The 22,211-nt window shown below is 55.0% G+C and overlaps 3 protein-coding genes across 8 annotated transcripts; all 3 read left to right on the forward strand.

Annotated features, from left to right (window-relative positions):
- The first annotated feature begins 280 nt into the window (after nucleotides 1-280).
- Nucleotides 281-18,411, forward strand: HOXD11 (homeobox D11). 6 transcript variants are annotated; one of them, XR_005020696.1, is made up of 4 exons: nucleotides 2,945-4,226; nucleotides 4,966-5,421; nucleotides 7,453-8,329; nucleotides 18,401-18,411. XR_005020696.1 is itself a non-coding variant. In XM_036858823.1 (2 exons), the coding sequence occupies exons 1-2, from the start codon at nucleotides 3,458-3,460 to the stop codon at nucleotides 5,199-5,201; spliced, it is 1,005 nt and encodes a 334-aa protein (XP_036714718.1). In that variant the 5' UTR covers nucleotides 2,945-3,457; the 3' UTR covers nucleotides 5,202-7,446. The 6 variants fall into 6 exon arrangements, 1 of the variants encoding a protein (XP_036714718.1); XR_005020697.1 differs by lacking the exons at nucleotides 7,453-8,329; nucleotides 18,401-18,411 and adding an exon at nucleotides 18,023-18,108; XR_005020694.1 differs by lacking the exons at nucleotides 7,453-8,329; nucleotides 18,401-18,411 and adding an exon at nucleotides 15,021-15,146.
- Nucleotides 12,637-15,994, forward strand: HOXD10 (homeobox D10). Its single transcript, XM_036858822.1, has 2 exons — nucleotides 12,637-13,684; nucleotides 15,021-15,994. Exons 1-2 carry the CDS (start codon nucleotides 12,940-12,942, stop codon nucleotides 15,296-15,298), a joined length of 1,023 nt encoding a protein of 340 aa, XP_036714717.1. The 5' UTR covers nucleotides 12,637-12,939; the 3' UTR covers nucleotides 15,299-15,994.
- Nucleotides 18,412-18,592: 181 nt separating the features above from the next.
- HOXD9 (homeobox D9) lies at nucleotides 18,593-21,123 on the forward strand. The gene is made up of 2 exons (XM_036856970.1): nucleotides 18,593-19,806; nucleotides 20,154-21,123. The coding sequence occupies exons 1-2, from the start codon at nucleotides 19,017-19,019 to the stop codon at nucleotides 20,393-20,395; spliced, it is 1,032 nt and encodes a 343-aa protein (XP_036712865.1). The 5' UTR covers nucleotides 18,593-19,016; the 3' UTR covers nucleotides 20,396-21,123.
- The last annotated feature ends 1,088 nt before the right edge of the window (nucleotides 21,124-22,211 follow it).

Here is a 22,211-nt window from a genome sequence, read left to right on the forward strand (position 1 = left end):
CAGGCCTCTTGACCAAGGAAAAGGTTTTTAAATGAGAAAAAACGGCTTGGTCTGGCATTCAATCGGCTGCGAGCTCAGAGGGCCGACCAGGAGACGCTTTTAAGGCCTGGGGGCTCTCCCCACGGGAGGCGGGCTGGGGAGGCTTCCGGGAGGCGGGCGGGCGGAGGAGAAATCCAGAACCGTTGTAAATATTCATGTCTGTGGAGGTGGAGGGAGGGTGTGCCCCTTCATCCCGCCTCTCCCAGCTGCTTCCACCCCCCGTTAGTGGGGAGGGGGGGCTCGGTGCCTGTCCGACCGTCCTTGGACAAAGGTAATCTCCCCACATTTTTGTTCTTCAGTCACTTGACTTAAGGAGCCCATTCCGAAGGCTCTGCAGGGAAGGGACTGGCTCTGGGTGCTTTCCCCGCGTTTCTCCTCTTCTTTCGTTTCCTAAAAGAGCATAAATAATTAAAGTTTGGCAGGGAGGAAAAGCTTTCTTGCAGAACTGTAGTGGCAATAAATGAAATGACTCAGAATCCCTTCCCCAGTCAGCTTTTACGAGAGCTGCCAGACAGTGTCTGTTCACGTTCTCCAGATACCAGGGGCGCCCTGACAAAGTTAAGGTCAAGTTAGTGTCTTATCTTGGGTGGCTCGAAATTACCGCATCGCGTCCGGGCGCTGCGCGGAAAGCTACCGCTCGCGGAGCTGCTGGCTGTGCCCGGAGGGGCCAGTGCGCTCCCTGCGCTTCGAGTGGGACCGCGCAGGCAAAGACAAGGCCACAGCTCTGGGATCTTCACGGTAGGTTCTCGAGCGGGACGCGCGGGTCGGGAGGCTGCGGTTTTCCTTGGGTTTCGGGGAAAGGATGGAGGAAAAAGCTGGGGCCAAAGGGCGAAGCGGGCTGGGCCCAGAACGAAAGCCTTGGCTTGGGGGTGGGGGTGGGGGTGGGGGTCCGTGCTAACGCGCAGAGAGGGGCCAGCCGCCCCTTACCCCTGTGCACCCGCGCGCCGCTGCAGATGGCGCACCCTCCCCCGCCAAAGCACGGCTCCAGCCCGAGTGCCGTCGCCATGTTGTTGAACTTGAATGGTTCGTCCTCCCCCATTTCCCTCTTTAGCGGTCAGCAGGCTCTACTTTGGGGGCAGCGGGCTGCCTGCGCCCCACCCGTGCAGAGAGAAGGTACCAGAACCTTGCGCACTTGCAGACACGTAAAGACCCAGCCGGAGGCCCCTGCGGTCCCTGCCCTGGGTCCTGAGCAGCCCCTTGGCTAGTGTGCAGTGTCCGGGGAGCCATTTTAGGAGACAGATCCAGGGGCGTCGACTACGAGCCCGAAAGGGAGAGGCTTGGGCCGCGGATGGAGATGGGCAGGCAGATAAGTGTGCCGGCGGTCTGGGCTAAGGAGAAGGGGGCGAGCTGGGATCTGGGCGAGAGTGCCAGCTGCGTGGAAGGTGCACACAGGATGGGCAGTTCTTGGGGGTGGGGGCTTCTTGCCCTCCAGTCCCACCGACCTGTTTGCGCAGTGTTCTGAGGGAAGCTGAGATGGGAGGGGGGCGGAGAAGAGAGAGTGGGAGGGAGAATGGGAGGGAGGAGGAAAAAGAGGAAGGGGGGAACATTGGCCAGAAAATAGATATGATCTCTGATCACCCGCCTTTTCTCTGTCGGCATGGTGGGCAGAGCTCACGGCACCAGCACTGCGGCGGCCGGGGCCAGGGTGGGAACCAGCTTCACAACCTGCACTGCCTGTCCTAGGCGTAGGGCTGCGGCCCAGGACCAGTGCTGCGATTGCCTGGCAGAGGAATCCTGGGGAGAGGGGCAAATTCCTGCCCTCGGTTCTGGGATTTGGGTTTGGGGAGCTTCTTTCTGAGAGACTGATTTTATCTTTGGAAAACGCTGGCTTTCCCGAGGCGGGAGCCCAGGCCTCGCCTGGACCCCCCAGGCTAAAAAAGAGGGACGCAGCCACCGCCGAGGAGAGTGAGGCCTTGGGGCGAGTGGATGGGGGGCCCTCAGAGCCAAGTGGAGAAGAGGGGCTTGAACAAGGAGGCAAGAACTTCTGAGAGCCCGCCCCCCACCCACCCCCAGAGCTAACGGACCTCCGGGGGGCCCACAGTGACCGTGCAGGCCCTAGGGTGCCGCAGGAGCCTTGGAAAGACACGGCACGGATGCGTAGGCCTTGGCGGGGCTCCGACGCCGAGAAGGGGCTGGATGTGAGGCTAGTTGGTCCCAGTCCAGGCCAGAAGGCAGAGAGGGTGAGGAGGGCGGAAGCACCGGCGTTTTGTCTCCGCTTGCGGGAAAGCGGGAAGCCAGGCACCCTGAGAGTAGGACTCCAGATCCTTTTGTTCACCAGACCCCCCAGCTTCTAGAGGGCCACGGGGTATCTTCGCTGGCTGAACTCCCTTCTTGCTTTAGCACTGGGAGAGAAAAGGCAGAGAGGTGACAGGGAGAGAGATAGAGGTGGTGACAGATAGCTAGGGGAAAGGAGGAGAGGATCAGGGGACAGACTGAGACAGGAAAGGTGGGGAGTAATAAGAGGAAGGAAGAAGAAAAAAGGAAACGGGGAAGCGAGAGAAGAGAGGACAGGAGAGAAAAGTGAGACGAATGAAGGGAGACAAGGAAGGAGAAAGAGAGACAGAAAGGAGAGAGGGCGACAGGGCCGAGGGGGCACCGAGGTCCTGGGCCGGGTGAGCTCCTGGTAGGGTTTTGGCGTGAGTTTTTTGAGGCTGGCATTCGTGCTGCCGGTCGTCCATGGAGAGACCCAAGTTACTCCGCGGCGTAGGCGCTGGGCAGAGAAATATGTAAATCAGGGCTCCTTGCGCCCCGAGAGAGGCGCAATTACGCCCCTTGAACAAGAAGCAACAAGCTCCCGGCAGGCAAACTGAAGAGGGTGGCGGCGTCGCGGGGGAGGGAGCAGCTGCAGGAAGGGGTGTGGGGGGTGGGAAACTCACACCCTCACACCTAGTCCCCTGTGCCCGGAGCTGGGTCTCCCCCCTCAGCTCTCCGCTTCTTTCCCTTCCCCCTTCCTCCGCCTTCCTCCCCCTCCCTCCTCCTCCCTGCCGGCCTCGGTCCGCGTACTTAAAGGCGCGGGCGGGCGCGGGCGGGCGGCCCAGCCGGGCGGTGGCAGATGCACCCAGCAGTGGCAGCCGCCGGCGGCGCACAGGTGACCGGCCTGAGGCACAGCCTGATCAGGGGGTGCCCGGGGAGAGCTGGCTGGAGAGGGAGGCCGATCCGCCCCCAGCGCGCGCGCGTCTCGGCGCCAGGAACCGTCCCGGAGTGTGTTGGCGAGCACTGATATAGATATAAGGACATTTCTCTCCATGGCGTCACGTGACATAATTACCACCAGAATCAATCAAGATGAATAGCACGTCAGCTCCCGGTGGGGATTTTTGCTTAATTGATCCTGGCCCAAGTCTCTTGTGCAATCGATGGCTCAGGTTGGCGGCGCGGGGAGCGGCCCGGGGCTCGCCGGCGCGCACGCCGCGGAGCCATGAACGACTTTGACGAGTGCGGCCCGAGCGCAGCCAGCATGTACTTGCCCGGCTGCGCCTACTATGTGGCCCCGTCGGACTTCGCCAGCAAGCCGTCGTTCCTGTCACAACCGTCGTCCTGCCAGATGACTTTCCCCTACTCTTCCAACCTGGCGCCGCACGTCCAGCCCGTGCGCGAAGTGGCCTTCCGCGACTACGGCCTGGAGCGCGCCAAGTGGCCATACCGCGGCGGCGGCGGAGGCGGTGCAGGGGGCGGCGGCGGCGGCGGCCCCGGCGGGGGCGGCAGCGGCGGCGCCGGTAGCTACGCTCCCTACTACGCTGCAGCGGCGGCGGCGGCGGCGGCGGCGGCGGCCGAGGAGGCGGCCATGCAGCGCGAGCTCCTCCCGCCCGCGGGTCGCCGTCCGGATGTGCTCTTCAAGGCGCCGGAGCCGGTGTGCGCCGCGCCCGGGCCGCCGCACGGCCCCGCGGGCGCCGCCTCCAATTTCTACAGCGCCGTGGGCCGCAACGGCATCCTGCCGCAGGGCTTCGACCAGTTCTACGAGGCTGCACCCGGGCCCCCGTTCGCCGGACCGCAGCCCCCTCCGCCGCCCGCGCCGCCGCAGCCCGAGGGCGCCGCCGACAAGAGCAACCACAAGACGGCGGCCAGTGGCGGTGGGGGAAGTCCCTGCGCCAAGACGACCCCCGGCTCGGAGCCCAAGGGGGCGGCAGAGGGCGGCGACGGCGAGGTGCCCCCGGGGGAGGCGGGGGCTGAGAAGAGCGGCGGCGCAGGTAGGCACCGGACGTGGGGTGGGCGGCTGGGCGCGGGGGCCGCGGGCGCGGGGGGGGCGGAGGGGCCTCCCTCTGCTTGCGCAGTTTTATGTGCTACTTTATAAGCGTTCGAAGGGGTTTATACATCCTATAAGATTTCCCGGGCCGTTGTAAAGCGTGTTTACGATAGGAAACCAATTTAGGTGGGCTTAAGGTAGACTTCGATGAGGACATTAATCGCTGCAGAGAGCTTTCCCCCAGTTTTGTGCGTGCGGTGAGGGGGGTTGGTCCTAGAGACCATGGAGGGAGGGAGGAGAGATTTCAAGCCAATTTTTGAGTGTGGACACTCGAGTCTCCTGCTTTTAAAGGGGTGGGGGGGGGCGTTGGGTTGGGGAGAGTTTGATGCTTGAACTGGACTTTATCCAAAACGCTGGCTGCCCGGCGCGCTCGTGTTTCTCTCCCTTCCGAGTCCAGTTCAGAGCCTGCCTCGCCCTCTGCTTCCCCACCTCGATGCCAGGTCGTGTGTGTGTGTATGTGTGTGTGTGCGCACGTGTGTGTGTCTGGGCGTGAACACACGTCCACGCCCGCACTCTCCTGTGAACGCCCATATATCATCCCCCACGACGCAGGCAGGGCCTTTCAGCGGCAGCAGGAGACGTCCCCAACGGGCCGAGGCCTGGCCCTCGCGCGGGCCTGGGCGGGCAGCCGGGGGGTGGGCAGGCAGTGGCCTCTCTCACCTCTTGGTCTTTTTGCCTTGCAGTGGCCCCCCAGCGATCCCGAAAAAAGCGCTGTCCCTACACCAAGTATCAGATCCGCGAACTGGAACGGGAGTTTTTCTTTAACGTGTACATAAACAAAGAGAAAAGACTCCAACTTTCTCGGATGCTCAACCTCACTGACCGGCAAGTCAAAATCTGGTTCCAGAATCGCAGAATGAAAGAAAAGAAACTGAACAGAGACCGTCTGCAGTATTTCACTGGAAACCCCTTATTTTGAGAGCTCCAGGAAGCACCCCTCTCCCCTGAGCCCCACTCACCCACTCTCCTCCCCACCAGCCTGCCCTGGGCAGGCCCAATGTCCTTGGGTTTAATGACGCCTCTTCTCTGTGGAACTCCACGATTCCTTCCCACGGTCAACTCGGGACCTCCCAGCGACCACTGCAGCCTGCGGACGAGGTCGGGGACTTGGCCGAACGGATCCTAATAAGGGGAAAATGGTAAATGCAAACGTCCCTTTACAATTTTACCGCCAATGCGCTGTTGTTCTCCCTCCCTCTCTCTGAGCTCCCGTGGGCACGCTGTGGGATCTGTAGAGAGTTAGGCCGAGGGGCTGGAAGGCGCTTGTTTTTGTTCTGAGTTTAAGCGACCGCATCCCTTCCCCTTGGTGAATGCAGATTATTTAAACTCTGGGGAATGTACCTTTGGTCTGTCGTATCAAGGCACGGGTCACTGTCTTTTGTGTGAATAAATGGTTTCTAGTAAAATAGAGGTTACAGCTTCAATACACTGTATGAATTTTCCTCTTTGAAGAAGTTTTAGTGTCTGATTAGGATATTTTAGTGGCCAGAACCTTCTCTTCCAAGCAACTGAAAATCAAGTGAAATGCTTTTTAATCCCGCTAAAATAAGAGTCGTTCCCTCCCATCCTTTCTAGGCTGCACTGGCATTAAAAATCACTTTAAGGATGAATCTCTGAATTGAAGATGTGAGCCAGCCATACTGGTGCTGCCTTCTCCAGGCCATGAGGTTGGGGCAGCAGGAACCTAAGAAACAAATCTCCTTGCCCACCCCACCCCCAGTGTAGTAAACTTGGAATTCCTGAAAAAACAAAAGAAACTTAAAAAAAATAAAAACTGCTTAGGAGACCAAATTCACTCTTAACAAGCTGTCAAGGAGGCAGGGTCCCTTAAAAGAAGAAATTAAAACTAGAACCTCTCATTGGAAAAAAAGAAACTAGTTTGCTAAAGGGAAGGTATCAGTGGGTGGAGAGGGCCTGGGTCCTTGTTGGTGTCACAGGGGCTTGGAGCAGAGAAGGTAACCCCTCCTCCCTGGAAATAGGGCCCAGGGCTGCAGACCCACTTCTCACCACATTTACTGCTTCAAGGTAAAGAATGTGGTAGGGGCCGCACTGCACTTTATGTTGCAGGGCCAGGCCAGGCTGTTTACAAAACCTTGAACTGTCTAGACAACACCATAAAAGCTAAAGTTCTAAACAGCTTAATTGAGTTATATTATACACCTTCTGGTGGGCCCAAAGGAGATTTCCGCAATGTGCAATAAACGGGAAGAGTGAGAAGAGCTTCTCTTTCTCTGAAAAGAATAAAGTGAATCTTATGACTCGTAACCTCTCGTAAGCCCAAAGTCAAAAAATAAATCCATAAGAGGCACAGCACCCCATGCATCTTCCAAGGGGGCATGCATTTCCAAATGCAAAATTTTTTTGATTACCAAAGCTTTTGGGGGGAAGGAAAAACATAAGTGCATAAGTGTATGCCTTTGAACTTCCAAAATGTCAAGGTCATCACCTTTAACCTTTCTGAATAATTAGGTGCCTTAAGGTTCTTCTGTGATATTCAACTGCCACCCACTCTCATGCACACATGCTCACACACATCCAGACCCACACACACGTTTATGACCACACAGAATCATATCGGGGGCTCACCATAAATCTAAGCCAATTCCTGATTTCAGGATCAATAACCTTAATTTCCCTTCAAACATTTGTGTAATTCAATAGCAATTGACTGCTTTTAAAAATACTGGTTATATTAAAATGTCTACCAGCATGCTTTTAATACAGCTAGGAAATGCTGGGGTTGTTTTTTTTTTGTGGGGGGGGAGTCATATATAGCAGTCCTTTAGCTCTAATGAAGAACCGAGGTTTTAAAAACAGGTATTTGAAAAAGGAAGGTATTACAGACTTAACTTCGTTATATTTGAAAAAATTTGTCACCCTATCAAATAAATTATTGCACTTCCTATCATATGGAACAAAAGAAAATATATTTATACTGTTTCCAAAAATGTCCCTCAACCTTTGGTTAAAGATGCAATAGAAACAAAGCCTACAGTGGAATAACTTCGTTCAGAAGGGGATTCCTTTGTTTGGAGTTCTAGGCATCTGTTACAATGTCAGTGCCCTAGTAATGTGATCGTTCCAGGAGATTTAAACTGGTTTATTTCTTTCTCTCTCCATCTATCTCTCGCTCTCGCTCTCTCTCTCTTTTAAACTGCGTCTAAATGTAGCAAGCTTGTATGTCCACCACCGTAGGAGAGCCGAACCTAGAGATACCATTTCGCGTTTGCCTGGCCTTGGAGAGCCACACGGGGGCGTGCTCACGTTCCAGAAGCCGCATTTGTCGGAGAGGCAGCGGTACCATATCTTTCCAATACTGGATTCTAATACTGGATTCTAATAGCGGTTAGAAATCGCTGAGGTGTTTGATGTTTGTTTATTCTAAGCAGCCATGAGGTTGGGAAGTTGTATAAAGACAGAGGAACGGGAGCAGATTCCTGAAACGAGATCACCTAATCGTTGTCTTCTTAAAGATAAAGCTGTTGCAAAAAATACCTCGGTATAACCTGGTGGTGTCGAGGAGAGGTTTTTAAAAGACAAATATGTGCATTTCAAAATAGGTCATGCCACTGCGAGTTAATTAAATTACGGAAATCAGTTTTCTTGGTGGTTTGAGTGTGGAGAGCCATAGGAAGGTAGAACCACCCCTGCCCAAAACCGCGTCCGCCTTGCACGCTCTCCGACCGCCTGTGGTGATTAAAAGGCTTTTGTTTAAGACAGATCAGGGAGCCGGCAACTTAGCTGAGTGTGGTCTCAGAAAAATGAGACGCGTGGGGACCTAGCGGGTCGTTCTGCACGAGGGATCCCCCCACCCCCGGTCGTGCCTGGCGCTCGGGGCTACCGGTAGCACCGGGAGGCGTAGGCAGGACTGAGTTGGGGCGCCCGGGCCAGATTGGGCTAATGTGGTTGCGCGGAGCGTCAGGCAGTCCGGGAAATGTTTAAACTTCAAGGCGTCGTGGAATGGGGAATGCATTTGAAGCAAACGGGCTTTGCTTTTGACAGAACCCTGGCCAGCCTTCCAAGCCGTCTGCTGGCCTTGAGCGCCGAGTTTGATTTTGGCACAAGCTCTTGGAAGCAGTTTTCTCACTGCGTGCCCTCCTCGACCCCACTCCCACCCTGAAAAGCCCCTGGCATTGCAGAGGGCCTGTGCCACCATCCGCCGTCCAAAAGGGAAGTTCCAAAATGAAGGGTGGAAGTTCCAAAATGAAGGGTGGCAGTTCTTTCTTTCCCGAAGTTCATTGTAAGTACATGCAACCTCGGAATTAGTGAGGACCTCCTCAGCCCCGCTGTCTCTACTCCCTCCCTCCAGGCCCTGGACCGAAGACTCTGGGTCCACCCCTGGGAGTTGGCATCTGCTTCAGTGGAGGCTGGGGGCCATGAGTCTCCCCACCCTATGGGAGGCGCCAGCCAGAGGCATTGATGTTCCCCACGCATACCCTGGCTCCTGCCTGTCTGACCGTGGGCCCAGCTTAGCTATTGTGAATCGACATTTCCGGGAGCCTAACCCGGGCCTCAGTCCAATTGGGGTGAGAGCCCCCCTCCCCAAATGTCATTGCGTTCCTCTTTAGACAGCTCCAGTGGGGGCGCTTGTGGCCTTTCAGGGACCCTTGGCTTTGACTGGCAGCCTCCCCCAGATCACGGATGCTTAGCAATCTGCAGTTCCTTTCCTCTCAGCAGCGCCCAAATTGAGCCTGAAAAAGGTCAGGGAATTGGATCAGGACTCCTGGGGGCTGCAGACCTGACCCCTCTTGATCATTCGCAGTGTGTGGGGCTCATAGAGCATGGCCACATGTCTTGAGTCGCTGACGTCTCAGATCCTGAAGTGGAGGGAAATTGGGAGAAGTAGTCTTTTGTGTCTGTAAAGGGAAGAGGTTCCTAGACTGCCGGTCCTTTTGCATGTCTCCTTAGACCCCTCTTTGCATTGGTGGTGGCTTCTCTAGCCTCCCCAGTTGCCCCCTTGACTTCTTTTCACATTGGCTGGGAGATGCACAGTGCAATCCGGAAGGGTGCTCTGAGGAAGCAGCTTTTAAAATTTCTGCCCATCCACTCTGCCCCCCAAAAGTGGCACAGCCCTGAGAGGCCACTCAGGGCCCAAATTCAGGGTGAACCTAGCCCCAGGTCCACTCAGGCCCAGGGCCGCTGCTCTTCTTCCCAGTGACAGGAGAGCAGAGATACAAGCCATTTCTTGATTACAAATGCTAATTTCTTGCTAAAGCGACCCTTTTAATTTTTCTCTGGAAAGAACTGTGCCAGGGAGAAGAATGTCTTGGTACAATTGTGGATATTCATCTCCTTTATTGTGCAATATTGATTTATTATTAATGGTAACTGCTCTAACTAATCTAAAGATGATCGAAAACAGCAGCTATGCAGCTGCATTAAATACTTGTAAGCAAAATAAAGCCTGGCCTTGAAAGCCTTGCTTTTTCATTCCATTTGCTTTATCTTAGCCTTAGAGTCTTAGGCAAACTTTCCATCCTCCCAGGCTCAGATCATTATCTTGTATTATTTCTATTTTGCTTGATTTTTATAATAAAATCTCTCTGAAATATTGGCAGTCTCTGGCCTCAAGGAGCTGGTCTGAAGACAGAAATTTGAAAAAGAATAAAAGAGAATTTTGTAATAATAGATCCAAAATTATATCTGATACACATTTTTTCCCCTGTGAGTGAAGAATACCTATTTAAAACCAAATCCAATGTGGGAGTGACTTTTGAGCTTGAAGGCACAGGGAGCTGAAACAAAGTCCCCCCAAATTCGGAAGGCAGATCCTGCCTGTCCTGGCGCATGGCAGACCTACCCGTTCGGTGAGGAATCACTGGTTTTTAGCTTGGATGTTTTATTCATGTATAAATAAAGATTATGAAAGGGCATTTGATGGGCATAAAATTCTCGATTAGATTGAACACTCTTGCCTCCCTTGTGGGATAGAGAGAATTGGACAACGGATTCCCAGCAGCTCCCTTGGCCGACAAGCAAAGGGAGGACAGTGCTGGAGCGCCAGGCTGGCGTCAGGGCGCCTGCCACGAGCGTGTGGAGTGGGCACTTTGTCCAGCCCTGGGCATGCTTAGCTGTGGCTGAGATCATGATCTCCGTCTTGAGAGAAAGCAAATTTCAGGGTGCTGGTCAGTGGCTGTTAGCTTTGAATAGGACCTTAGCAGACTAGAGTCAAAAGTTGGGTTTTTTCCCTGCCTTCCTCACTCCCCCACCCCCAAGCTTAAAAACAGCCACCCCTGCCGAAGGTAATGTTTAAACCTCCACTTCTTCGGCGGCATCCCGCAGCCAGAGCAGTTAGAGGCGCCAGGCTTTTAACCTGACAATGATGTTGTATTTGAACAGCTGCGTAAAGGTTTAAAAGGTCTGTCTCACTGCCACTGCGGAGTTTTTTAAAAGGGGTTATTGTTTGGGCGAGGGCACTGTGAGGGGACAGCCGAAGCGGTCCCAAGGATGAAAATAATGTCCAACGACTGTTTCCACCAGGTCAGGGGAGATTCCTTTTGGGGAGGGGTGGACAAAGGGTTTGTTGGAAAAGGTTTTTGTGAAGGAGCGAGCGGGCTATTATGTCCCCCAGTAGGCTGAGCATCAAGCTCCAAAAAAAAAAAAAAAAGTTCTGCTGAGGCAGAAACCCAATTTGCGCACAAGTTCAGTCTCTGGGCCTGAAATCCAAGGCCAGCCCATGACAGGACTAGTGTGGGGAGAAGAAAACACGGATGCCTTCCTGGGCAGAGAACTGGTTTACGATCAGAATTTTCGGGGCCCTTTTCCTCTCTCGGATGCAGGAAAGGGGATCCGGGAAGCCGGATCGGCTCCAGCGCCCTAGCTGGGGTCCCTCGTCCAGGGCAAACCTTTGGAAATCAAGGTTAAAGCTCCCTGCTGCTGCCCGGAGGCCACGGCTTCCGAAGGACTGCTCACCGCCTGCAACCAGAGAACAAGGGAGGAAGTTGTTGAAGAAGTTTCTCATAAAACTCTGAGTTTCCATGGTGGTGCTGGTGGTTGTTCTTTTAATGAGGTTGACCACAACCCCAGACTAAATCCTCTTTATAGAACTTTCCCTCACCAAAGGAAACAGAGGACTGAGGTTCCCCCACCTCTTTTTTCCCTCCCTTCCCTTACCCAAGCAGAATCGAATCATGTCAAATACTTTTAGGAATTGTCCAAAACTATAAAACTCAACTTCTGACAAAAGTGTAGCTTTTAATATTTGACAATTTGTGTTAAAACAAAAATTGACCTTCTTGGTTAGCAGCGAAGGGGAAAAATCAATAGTATAATTTTCAATAATTCATAAAGCAAACGCCATTATGCTAAATCTTAACTATTAATCTTATCCTTTACAAAGTCTCAATTGATTTGTTAATAAAATATCTTCCCGTGTGTGGCAACAGCGGGTATAACTCTTTAAAAACCTTCAGAAGCCAGAAAATTACCAAGTAGCCCAAGAATGTAGATGAGAATTTTATTGATCACCCTGATTCTTCTTAATATGTATTAATAAATTCCACAACCTTTTGTACCTTGCACTTGTCAGAAACCAGCGCTTTTACAAAATCCATAAAAGGAAAACATATTTTCTGTGCAGAAGAACCAAATGACACCTTTGCATCTCTCTCTCTCCTGCTTGGCCCAGTTTTCTAAAACTTCTGGAGTCTGAGGGCGAGAGTTTCCTCCTTTCCTAGAAAAGTCTTTTCTCCCTTCCTCTTTGCCCTCTACTATCAGGGCGTGTGGGGAGGGAATCCTTGGTTTAGTTGGTTTAGTTCTTCCGCTGGGAACCCGGGGGATGCTTTCGCGGTTAGCGAACTGCTGGCGAGGGATTGTCTCTGGGCTGAAAGCTCCCAGCGGCCCGACCCGCGGAGATTGGGGTGTGGTTCCACGGAGAGCCGAAGGCTCGGGTAGCCCACCGGGGCGCGGAGGCGCTGGGAGCTGGGGCGGGCGGGCCGAGTCAGAGGACAGCGCCGGGGCCGGGCCGGTCCTCGGGGCTCCGCGGGGCCGGCCAGCTGCGTGGCCTCTCGGCCCTCGCGGCCCTTCTCGCCTCCGCTCCCCAGGATATCTTGGCCGTGTCTCCGCACCAGAGCTCTTTCCTGTGGACCCTTGGGGTGGTATGTCTCAGAGCCTGGGGAATCCAACTCACCTTCCCAGGCTGCCTGGGACAAAATGAACCAGGCTGGGCCCCCAACCCCGCCCTCGCCCCGGCCCTCTTGGGCGCCTTCTGCCTGGGCGTGTGCGGAGAATGCTTCTGTGTGCCGGCGCCACGGCGCCCCGGCTTCCCTCCCCGCGTGTGTCCTCCCGGAGACCCCTCGGGCCGAGACTTTCCTTCCGCCTGCGGGGCCCAGCGGCTGGAGTGGGGGACGCGAGTGGGGCGGGCGGGCCGAGCGACCCCGGGAGGCTGGCGGACGGCGGAGAGTGCTGGGCCGGTTGTCTCCAGCGCGCACTATCGCGGGCGCGTAGTAGATGTCGCTGTTGTCCGTGCTTACGCGGCCGGCTGGCCGGCTCTGGAGCACGTGACCTGCGAGGAGGCTGCGGCTCAAGGCCATTTTCAAATCTCATTGGCTTGGTTGTCATGTGGTCGGCAGAGGCATCCACAATTACACGGGGAATGTTTTCCTAGAGATGTCAGCCTACAAAGGACACAATCTCTCTTCTTCAAATTCCTCCCCAAAATGTCCTTTCCCAACAGCTCTCCTGCTGCTAATACTTTTTTAGTAGATTCCTTGATCAGTGCCTGCAGGAGTGACAGTTTTTATTCGAGCAGCGCCAGCATGTACATGCCACCACCTAGTGCAGACATGGGGACCTATGGAATGCAAACCTGTGGACTACTCCCGTCTCTGGCCAAAAGAGAAGTGAATCACCAAAATATGGGTATGAATGTGCATCCTTATATACCTCAAGTAGACAGTTGGACAGACCCGAACAGATCTTGTCGAATAGAGCAACCTGTTACACAGCAAGTCCCTACTTGCTCCTTCACCACCAACATTAAGGAAGAATCCAATTGCTGCATGTATTCTGATAAGCGCAACAAACTCATTTATGCTGAGGTCCCTTCGTACCAGAGGCTGGTCCCTGAGTCCTGTCCCGTTGAGAACCCTGAGGTTCCTGTCCCTGGATATTTTAGACTGAGTCAGACCTACGCCACCGGGAAAACCCAAGAATACAATAACAGCCCCGAAGGCAGCTCCACAGTCATGCTCCAGCTCAACCCTCGCGGCGCGGCCAAGCCGCAGCTCTCGGCCGCCCAGCTGCAGATGGAAAAGAAGATGAACGAGCCCGCAAGTGGCCAGGAGCCCGCCAAAGTCTCCCAGGTGGAGAGCCCCGAGGCCAAGGGCGGCCTTCCAGAAGAGAGGAGCTGCCTGGCTGAGGTCTCCGTGTCCAGTCCCGAAGTACAGGAGAAGGAAAGCAAAGGTCGGTATGAGCAGAGTTGCCACCCCAGCGGGGCGCGCAGCCCGGGAACCCGGCAGAGAGAGGGAACGCCTGGGTGCCCAGTGCCGAACCCGGCAGCCTGGGGCCCCGACTGGCAAGTGCCACTCCTCCCGGCTCTTGGAGGGGCAATCTTAGTCCCGAGATGGTTTCTGCTTTTCCCGCGCTGCCCTCGCCCTCCTGGCTACTCCTGGCCCCGCGCTGATGGCGCCCCGGCAGAGGAAGGGCTTGCTGGGTTTATTTTTCCTGCGCTAGACCTGAAATGCAACAAAAGAGCGCAAATGAGACCTGCGGCTGGTAAACACGGCCCCAGAACCTCCTTTCTCCAGCTCAGATTTGTAGTCCCAGCCCTGCCTTTCACCCAATGATGATTTTAAGGTGGTCCAAGGCACCGTGTTCGTGTTCAAGTGTATGCACCCCGCATCCTGCGAGCTTGGGGGCGGCAAGGGGAATGAGATGGCTGGGCCGGTTGGTGCTTGGGCCGAAGAACAGGGCTCCTTGCCTCTGCGGAGCTAGGTAACCTTGGCTTTGTCTGGGGAAAGTGCGGAAAGCTTTGCAATCCATTTGCAAAGGGGGCAAAGGCAGAAGGGGAAGAGAATGGAATGTGTGTGGCCCACCCAGCAGGGCCAGCCTTAGGGCTGGGCAGGGCAAAGAGCCAGGGGCTCTGGCTTTTCTGCCCCTGATCCTCTCCCCCAGTGCTCAGAGTTGGGCCACAGCAAGGAGCTACATTTCTGGGAGAATGTTTTTGTGTGGGGGCAAGAAGGCATAAGAATTCAGGAAATTCTTGGGCACACAACGATGCCCAAGCAGGGTGGAGAAGTTGTACTCGGTTATCTTTTGAAAGAGAATTGTCACCTATAAACCTGGCTGTGCGGGGCTCCCTGCCTGCCTAGGAGAAGTGGGAACGAAGTGGCAGACTTGGGGATCTGAGGAAGCAGTGGGGTTTGTAGGCTTGTCAGGCTGTGGCTTGCTTCTTCCACTCTAGCCCTGTTGTAAGATGATCACTTAGAATGTTGCTGGTGAGATCCTGAAAGTTTACTATTGTACTAATATTTTGTGCGGGTCAGAAAGGAGAGAGAGAGAGAGAGAATGCTGACACAGAGGGCGAGAGTACCCACCCATAGTGTCATTTGGGGTATTTTAACTAATCTGGCATCATTTACAAATCCCTTCCAGGGCCCACCTCGTGTGAGTAATATGTAATACCAGCATTTCCCAAAGGGCCTGGCTGCCAGAGGGGTCATGGCCAAGGGTACATTTGAACAGACTGAGAGAAAAAAAAATTCTTGATTTTTTTTCTTTCTCCCTTTAATTTTGTTAGAGGAAATCAAGTCTGATACTCCAACCAGCAATTGGCTCACTGCAAAGAGTGGCAGAAAGAAGAGGTGCCCTTACACTAAGCACCAAACGCTGGAATTAGAAAAAGAGTTCTTGTTCAATATGTACCTCACCCGCGAGCGCCGCCTAGAGATCAGTAAGAGCGTTAACCTCACCGACAGGCAGGTCAAGATTTGGTTTCAAAACCGCCGAATGAAACTCAAGAAGATGAGCCGAGAGAACCGGATCCGAGAACTGACCGCCAACCTCACCTTCTCTTAGGTCCGAGGCCCGTCAGAGGCCAGGATCGGAGAGGGGGCACCGACTTCCAGGGCCGAGTGCTGGAGGATTGGGAAGGCGGAAACAAAACCTTCATTGCTCTCTGTTTTTTGATTTGTTTTTTTGTTTTTGTTTTTGTTTTTCCTGCTAGAATGTGACTTTGGGGTCATTCTGTTCATGCTGCAAGTGATCTGTAATCCCTATGAGTATATATATATATATATTAAAAAACTAGCACATGTAATTTATTATTTTTTTCATCATAATGCAGGGTAACTATTACTGCGAATTTTCATTTGGGTCTTAACTTATTGGAACTGTAGAGCATCCATCAATCCACTTGTCCATCCAGCAATGTGACTTTTTCATGTTTTTCCTAACACAAAAGGTCTGTGTGTGTGGTTAGTCCATGAGCTCATGGCGTTTTGAGTACATCCAGTACTTAAAAGTACTTTTACATATATATTTTAAAAAGATTAAGAAAACCCACAAGCTTTGTGGGGAGGGACTTAAAAAGCACATTACAATGTATCTTTTTGCAAATGAGTTTAGCAATTGTCCTTGGTGAGATGGAATATTGAGACTTTGCCTTGTAGCCTTTCCCTTGTGGTGCATCTATGGTTTGGTAGAAGTACAACAGCAACCTGTCCTTTCTGTGCATGTTCTGGTCGCATGTATAATGCAATAAACTCTGGAAACAAGTGTACTCCCTCTGCTTTCTGAAATGGAAATATGTTATGGTGGAAATGAAAGACTTTGGTGAGATTGTCTTCCTGTTAAACTGCTTGTTTGGGGCAGTTGTCGGGGTGGTAGAGAGCAGGGGAGGGGAAATGGGAGAGAAAAGCTGAAGGGGATCTTTGGTGCTGAAATTTGGCAGTGGTCAGGGGAGTGATAATCCAAACTGTATGTGCTGTTTTCCTAGTTGGGAAGAAGGAGGGTCCTCTCTCCCCCTCCCCCCATGATAGTAACATAATTGATTTGTCAGTGGGTGTGAGCTTCCCCTCTAGTCTCAGCCTGGTAAGTAAGCCTGTGCCCAAACCGCATTTTCCTCCCAGCTCCCCACTTGTGTGTCTTCCTCTCTTTGGTTTTGGTTGTGTTATTTTTAATGCTTTCAGTGGAGTCTTGGAGATTTCTGGCTGGTGTGCCATCATCAGGGGCTGGGTTGAAATCAGTCTTGCCCACCTGGAAGCCGCCAGGCCTCCATTACAGGAGCAAGGACAAGCAGCAACTTAGCATTGCATCGGATCCAATTCGGCCCCCATTTTCCTCTCCCCCACCCCCATCCCCATTCCCCATCCCCATTCCCCATCCCCATCCCAAGCGCAAGACAGCCAGGCCAAAGTGAAGTCGAGGATGGGTGAGTTTTCCCATCCCACGTTGCCCTGGTTTCCTTGTGGAAGGATTTTATGCTCAGTCATTACCTTTTAGTGACCTACATGAAAAATTTTTTTAAAGGAAGAAAAGGTTTTCTCCAGTTAATCCTCCCTCTATTTAATTACAAAATGCTGGTTGGAGCCATTGTATCTGGGAGGCAGGAAAATATACGAAGGGTGACCGAAAGAGAATTTACAGATGAACATGACTTCCCATGAAGTCGAATGTTCCAGCTACCACCATGACTCAGAAAACTCCAGCCAGCTTTCACGTGTGTGTGTGTATAGATAGATAGATAGATAGATAAATAGATAGATAGATAGATAGATTGCAGGATCCTCAGCCCAAGAGGGTCCAGACCTTAGTCTGGCCAGGGAGAAGAGAGGAGAGGCCTTGGGGGGATGAGCTGACAGAGAATTCGTTACCCCATGTTGTACTGTGGTTTCAGAGGGTCTCCAATAGATTCAAGCAGCTTCACAAAACACGTCCTTTTCATTTGTCCCCTTTTTTAGGGGGTCTGAGCCTTAAAACCGTCATCCAAGGAGTCTTTGGGAGACTCAGTATTTATTCAGAGTTTTAAACTTCCTCCCGAAAACGAAGAGTCTTTCCCAGTTCCAAGACAGAACACTTTAGGGGAGCCATTTCCTAGGGTGGAAGAGGGACGGCTGCGCATCAGTGCCAGGTTGAGAACACTGGAATAGATTTGCCCAGACCTCCATTGGTTGGGCAGAAGAGGAGGGCAATTTTAGCTTCTCAGTTTACCCCCTGCGATGTGGGGAGCACCATTCATTGTTGACAGGGGGCTGTGTCTCGGAGGAAAACCCGCGCTACAGGCAAAGGCAGCTCCTCTGGAATAAAATCAGAAAGCCATTGGCAAAGGCAATCGATTAGGCCAGAAGTAGCCATTTCCCCCTTCCTTTCCGGGGCTCGAGGTGGGCTGGGAGCCCTCCAAGGGTGCGCTGGGCAACTGGTAGAGCGAGGAATATATCCTCCACCGCCGGCGCCCCGGCTGCTTTTGTCTCGGCTCCCAGCCGGGCTTCCGAGGCTCTGTACCATGGATTTGGGAGTGACAATGGGCATTTCCCTCAGATTCAAGGCTGCCCAGCCTTACCTTTGGAGGCTTTAAAAAAAAAAGAAAGAAAGAACAGAATTTCTAAGAGAGTAGCCCAAGGACCAAGCCATTTAAAAGACATATCCGGAACCCACTCAGAGGCCTTTAAGTGGGAACCATGGGAAGCGGCCTGGCCCAGGGAGATGCTGGCGTCTTTGAGGCGAGTCCGGGGCGGGGGGCAGCGGGTGGGAGCGGGCCTGTACTACAATCTGGGTTCTGCCCTTTGGCGTGTTCTCTTCCAGGACCTTTCCAGAAGTCCCGAAGAAGACAAGGCACCCTGGCCGCCACTGTCCGCGCGGTGCCCACTGCCAGCTTGCGGACACTTACGAGGGCAGACAGAGCCCGGGCGGTGGCCGCCGCCACGCCCAGCCCACGGGCCAGGCCGCCCCAGCTCACCCCTCGGGCCTCGGCGTGTGCTCAGCCTCACGTCGGGGGTGTGTGTGGCTGCGCGCGCGTGTGAGTGTGGTAGGGGGAGGGGGCCCTCCGAGCTGCTCCATCCGTCCGTTTTATTAGGGACACATTAATCTATAATCAAATACACCTCATAAAATTTTTATTGAAAGGCATAATATCATTACAGAGGTCTTCCACCTGTTTTAAACAACACGACAAGCTGTGAGAGAGCGTGTGTGTGTGTGTGTGGGTATGCGTAGGGAGGGGTGGGTTTGGGTCGGGAGAGAGGCACGGGGAGAAGAACTCCCCTCGGGCGCCAAGGGGGCCGCCTCTGGAGGCCGTCCTGTCTCGGGCCGCACCGGCTCTGCGCTCCCCCACGGGCTACTCTGGGCTCTGCCAAGTGTTGGGGGCGCCCAGGACGCACGGCCGGTAGCTCCGAGCCCAGGCACTGGGGAGGCAGCACCAGCTCCGGACTGCGAGACCGAGTGCGGCCAGAAGTGGGGAACAAATAGTCCCCAGCGCCTCCTCCGGCCGCGATCGGGCGTGTGGTCCCAGCCGCCGCCGGGCTGGCCGAGTCAGGCCGGGCTGAGCCTGGCGCACGGGTCGGGACCCGCGGGCTCTAATTGCCGCGCTTATGTTGATGATTTTTTTTTTTTTTTAAATCACAGCAGCCCCCAGTTTAGCGGACTGATTTACTCCCGGTATTGGTAAATATGATCACGTGGGCCGCGCGACCAATGGTGGAGGCTGCAGCCTGCGAACTAGTCGGCGGCTCGGGCGCCGGCGGGGAGCGGCGCGGCGGCGGGCAGTGTAACCTTGGGTGGGAGCGCACGGCGCCTCAAAATGTCCTCCAGTGGCACCCTGAGCAACTACTACGTGGACTCGCTCATAGGCCATGAGGGCGACGAAGTGTTCGCTGCGCGCTTCGGACCTCCAGGGCCTGGCGCGCAGGGCAGGCCCGCAGGTGTGGCCGACAGCCCGGCCGCCGCAGCCGCCGAGTTTGCCTCGTGTAGTTTCGCCCCCAAATCGGCCGTGTTCTCCGCCTCGTGGTCCGCGGTGCCCGCCCAGCCCCCAGCGGCGGCGGCGATGAGCGGCCTCTACCACCCATACGTGCCCCCGCCGCCCCTGGCCGCCGCCGCCTCCGAGCCCGGCCGCTACATGCGCTCCTGGATGGAGCCGCTGTCCGGCTTCCCGGGCGGTGCGGGCGGTGGCGGAGGCGACGGTGGTCCGGGGCCCGGTCCCAGCCCTGGCCCCAGCGGTCCACCCAACGGGCGCCACTACGGGATTAAGCCTGAAAATGGAGCGGCACCGGCCGCCGCCACCGCCGCCACCACCACCTCCACCTCCACCTCCTCCTCCACTTCCTCGTCTTCCTCCTCCAAACGGACTGAGTGCTCCGCGGCCCGGGAGTCCCAGGGGAGCGGCGGCCCCGAGTTCTCGTGCAACTCGTTCCTACGGGACAAGGCGGCAGCAGTGGCTGGGGGAACCGGGCCCGGGGCGGGGATCGGGTCTGGGTCCAGGGCAGGCGGCTCATCGGAGCCCTCGGCTTGCAGCGACCACCCGAGCCCGGGCTGCCCGCTGAAGGAGGAGGAGAAGCAGCATCCGCAGCCGCCGCAGCAGCAACTTGACCCAAGTAAGTGCAAAAGAAATTGCCCCCTGATTTATTGCTGAAACCTGTAAGGCTCGAATGTGCAAAACTGATAGTTTTACTAACCTATAAAAACGTCTAGACGCCTACCCTAGCCTAGGCGAGCAACACACATCCATAAAAAAGCTTCCCATAACCACCTACCCTGGGCGCGCGGTTTGTACGGTAAACAGAGAGCGGGCATTAAGGCTTTTTATGATAATTCCCCCCAAGTTGTGAAAAGCAGCCATCCTTGGTGAAATTAATTTAACGACCTCTCTCCCCCACCCTGTCGTCTCTCCCTGCCTCCCCTCCGCCCCTCACTCCCCTTCTCCAAACACCCCTCTTCATAGACAACCCCGCAGCAAACTGGATCCACGCTCGCTCCACCCGGAAAAAGCGCTGTCCCTACACCAAATACCAGACGCTTGAGCTAGAGAAGGAATTCCTCTTCAACATGTACCTCACCCGGGACCGGCGCTATGAGGTGGCAAGGATTCTGAACCTCACAGAGAGACAGGTCAAAATCTGGTTCCAGAATCGTAGGATGAAAATGAAAAAGATGAGCAAGGAGAAATGCCCCAAAGGAGACTGACCCGGCGCGGCGCCGGTGGGACCGCTCGGCTTTGCAGTGGCAGAGGGTTTTTGTGTGTGTGTGGGTGCTTGATTTCCAGAAGTTCTCTAGCGATTCGGACATTTCCCCCCCACCCCACCCACCCCGGCCTTTTTTTTTTTAGGTAGAAGTGACTGTGTGGTTGGTTTCTGTGAGGTATTTGGGGGACTGTATTTGCTCGCTTATGTGTTGGAGAAACCAAGTGGCTTTGGGGTGTTGCCCTATCCCGCTCCCCCGTTTCCTGTCCCTTTGGTTCCTTAGGAAATGCTATATTTTGTGAGTGCACGCCGGCTTGAGGAGCCCTCTCCTGTGTAAATGTCCCCTATGTTTCTGAAAAGTGCTGTAGTTTAGCCCCCAGCGCTGCTCAAGCAGGGGCCAAGCGCACCCCACTTCCGAGAGCGAAGGCAGAGCGACGACAATGAGGAGGCCGGCCTAGGCTGAGCCCGGCCGTGTTGCCCACCGGTTACGAAAGCCCACTTTCCTCAGGGAGCCCGCGGGCCCTCCACTGAGACCTGGAATGAGGCCGAGAGAGGAGCCCAGGGCCTCCGGTGGGTCGGGGGTTTCTTCTCAGTGCACTGGAGGAGCCGCTCTCTCCCCGGGAGGGCTTGGCTCCCGTGGGCGGCCGCGGGTGTAGGCCCTCCCGGTTCCTGCCTGAGGACCAGTTGTAAATGTTACCGCTTCCTACCAATAAATGCTGACCTGATCAAATGGAGCCCAGACGCTGGCCCTGAACACTGTGTGCTTGCTTTCTCCGGCTCTCTGCAAAATGTCACCCTCATGGGACTTCTCCCCCATCCCTGGGAAGGAGACGCTGCTAAAAATCCGGGGCCCTTCCACCTGAGAGGTCTCTCTGATGTGCCTCTGAGTCTCCCTTTGGGTGGGCAGACCCAGCCTTGAGCACAGCCCCTGGGGGCACTTGGCCGTCCTCCCCCCGCGCCCCCGCCGCCCAGCCTGCTTCCAGTGCCTCTGCGAACTCTGTGCCCTGGGCCCAGTGTCAGCCTTGCAGCAGTGCCAGCGGCCCCACGGGCTCCAGAAGCCAGGCACCCTCTCGCTGGGGCTTTGACGTACCATACCCCACATCTCCCTCTGCTCATGGAGTCGCAGCCATCGACACCCCGTCTCCAAACCAGGGAGAGGCCAATTCTGCACTCTGGGGCAACTCCTCCAGGTCCGCGGGGCTGGCTGGCTGGCTCCGGGAGGGCTGAGCCGGTTAGACTGTGAGCTTCCGCTCCTCCCCACAGGAGCCCCAAAGTGACCTTAGCAGATCAAAATGGTCAAGGCTCTCGTCCGCAGCTATCCCCACCCCGCTGCCCCCTCCCCCCACCCAGTTTCTGTGTGTTTAGCCCCCAGCTCGGCCCTCTGAGGGCCGCGTTCAGAGGCTAAAATGAAGGTCATTGTAAGTGAAGGATCGGGCCCAGCCCAGCCTTTGCAGGTCGGAGAGGCAGGCTGCGGCGCCGGGCGGCCTGGGCTGGGCGGAAGGCGGGGGCGATGGCAGAGTTTTGGGGGATCCGGCTGAAAGAGGGGACTTGAAGGAAAAGCAGAGGGGGGCTGGGAGGGAAACCCAAGGCCCAGATCCGGCAGAAGGTGCTGCGTACCCCCGCCCCTGCGGCCAACCCGATACCTTGGGCTCTTTGAAAACAGGAAGAGACAAGGTGTCATAAAGCCATCGAGCCGGCGAGACGTCTGGAGGTAATGAGTTTACGACAAGCCCGGCGCTTCTCTTTGAAACCATCTCATTTTGATGTTTGTGTTTGTGGGAGGAAAGGAAAAATGCAGACAAAACTGGGTCTTAAAATCT

Source organism: Balaenoptera musculus, chromosome 7, assembly GCF_009873245.2.
Source record: "Balaenoptera musculus isolate JJ_BM4_2016_0621 chromosome 7, mBalMus1.pri.v3, whole genome shotgun sequence".
NCBI classification, from domain to species: domain Eukaryota; kingdom Metazoa; phylum Chordata; class Mammalia; order Artiodactyla; family Balaenopteridae; genus Balaenoptera; species Balaenoptera musculus.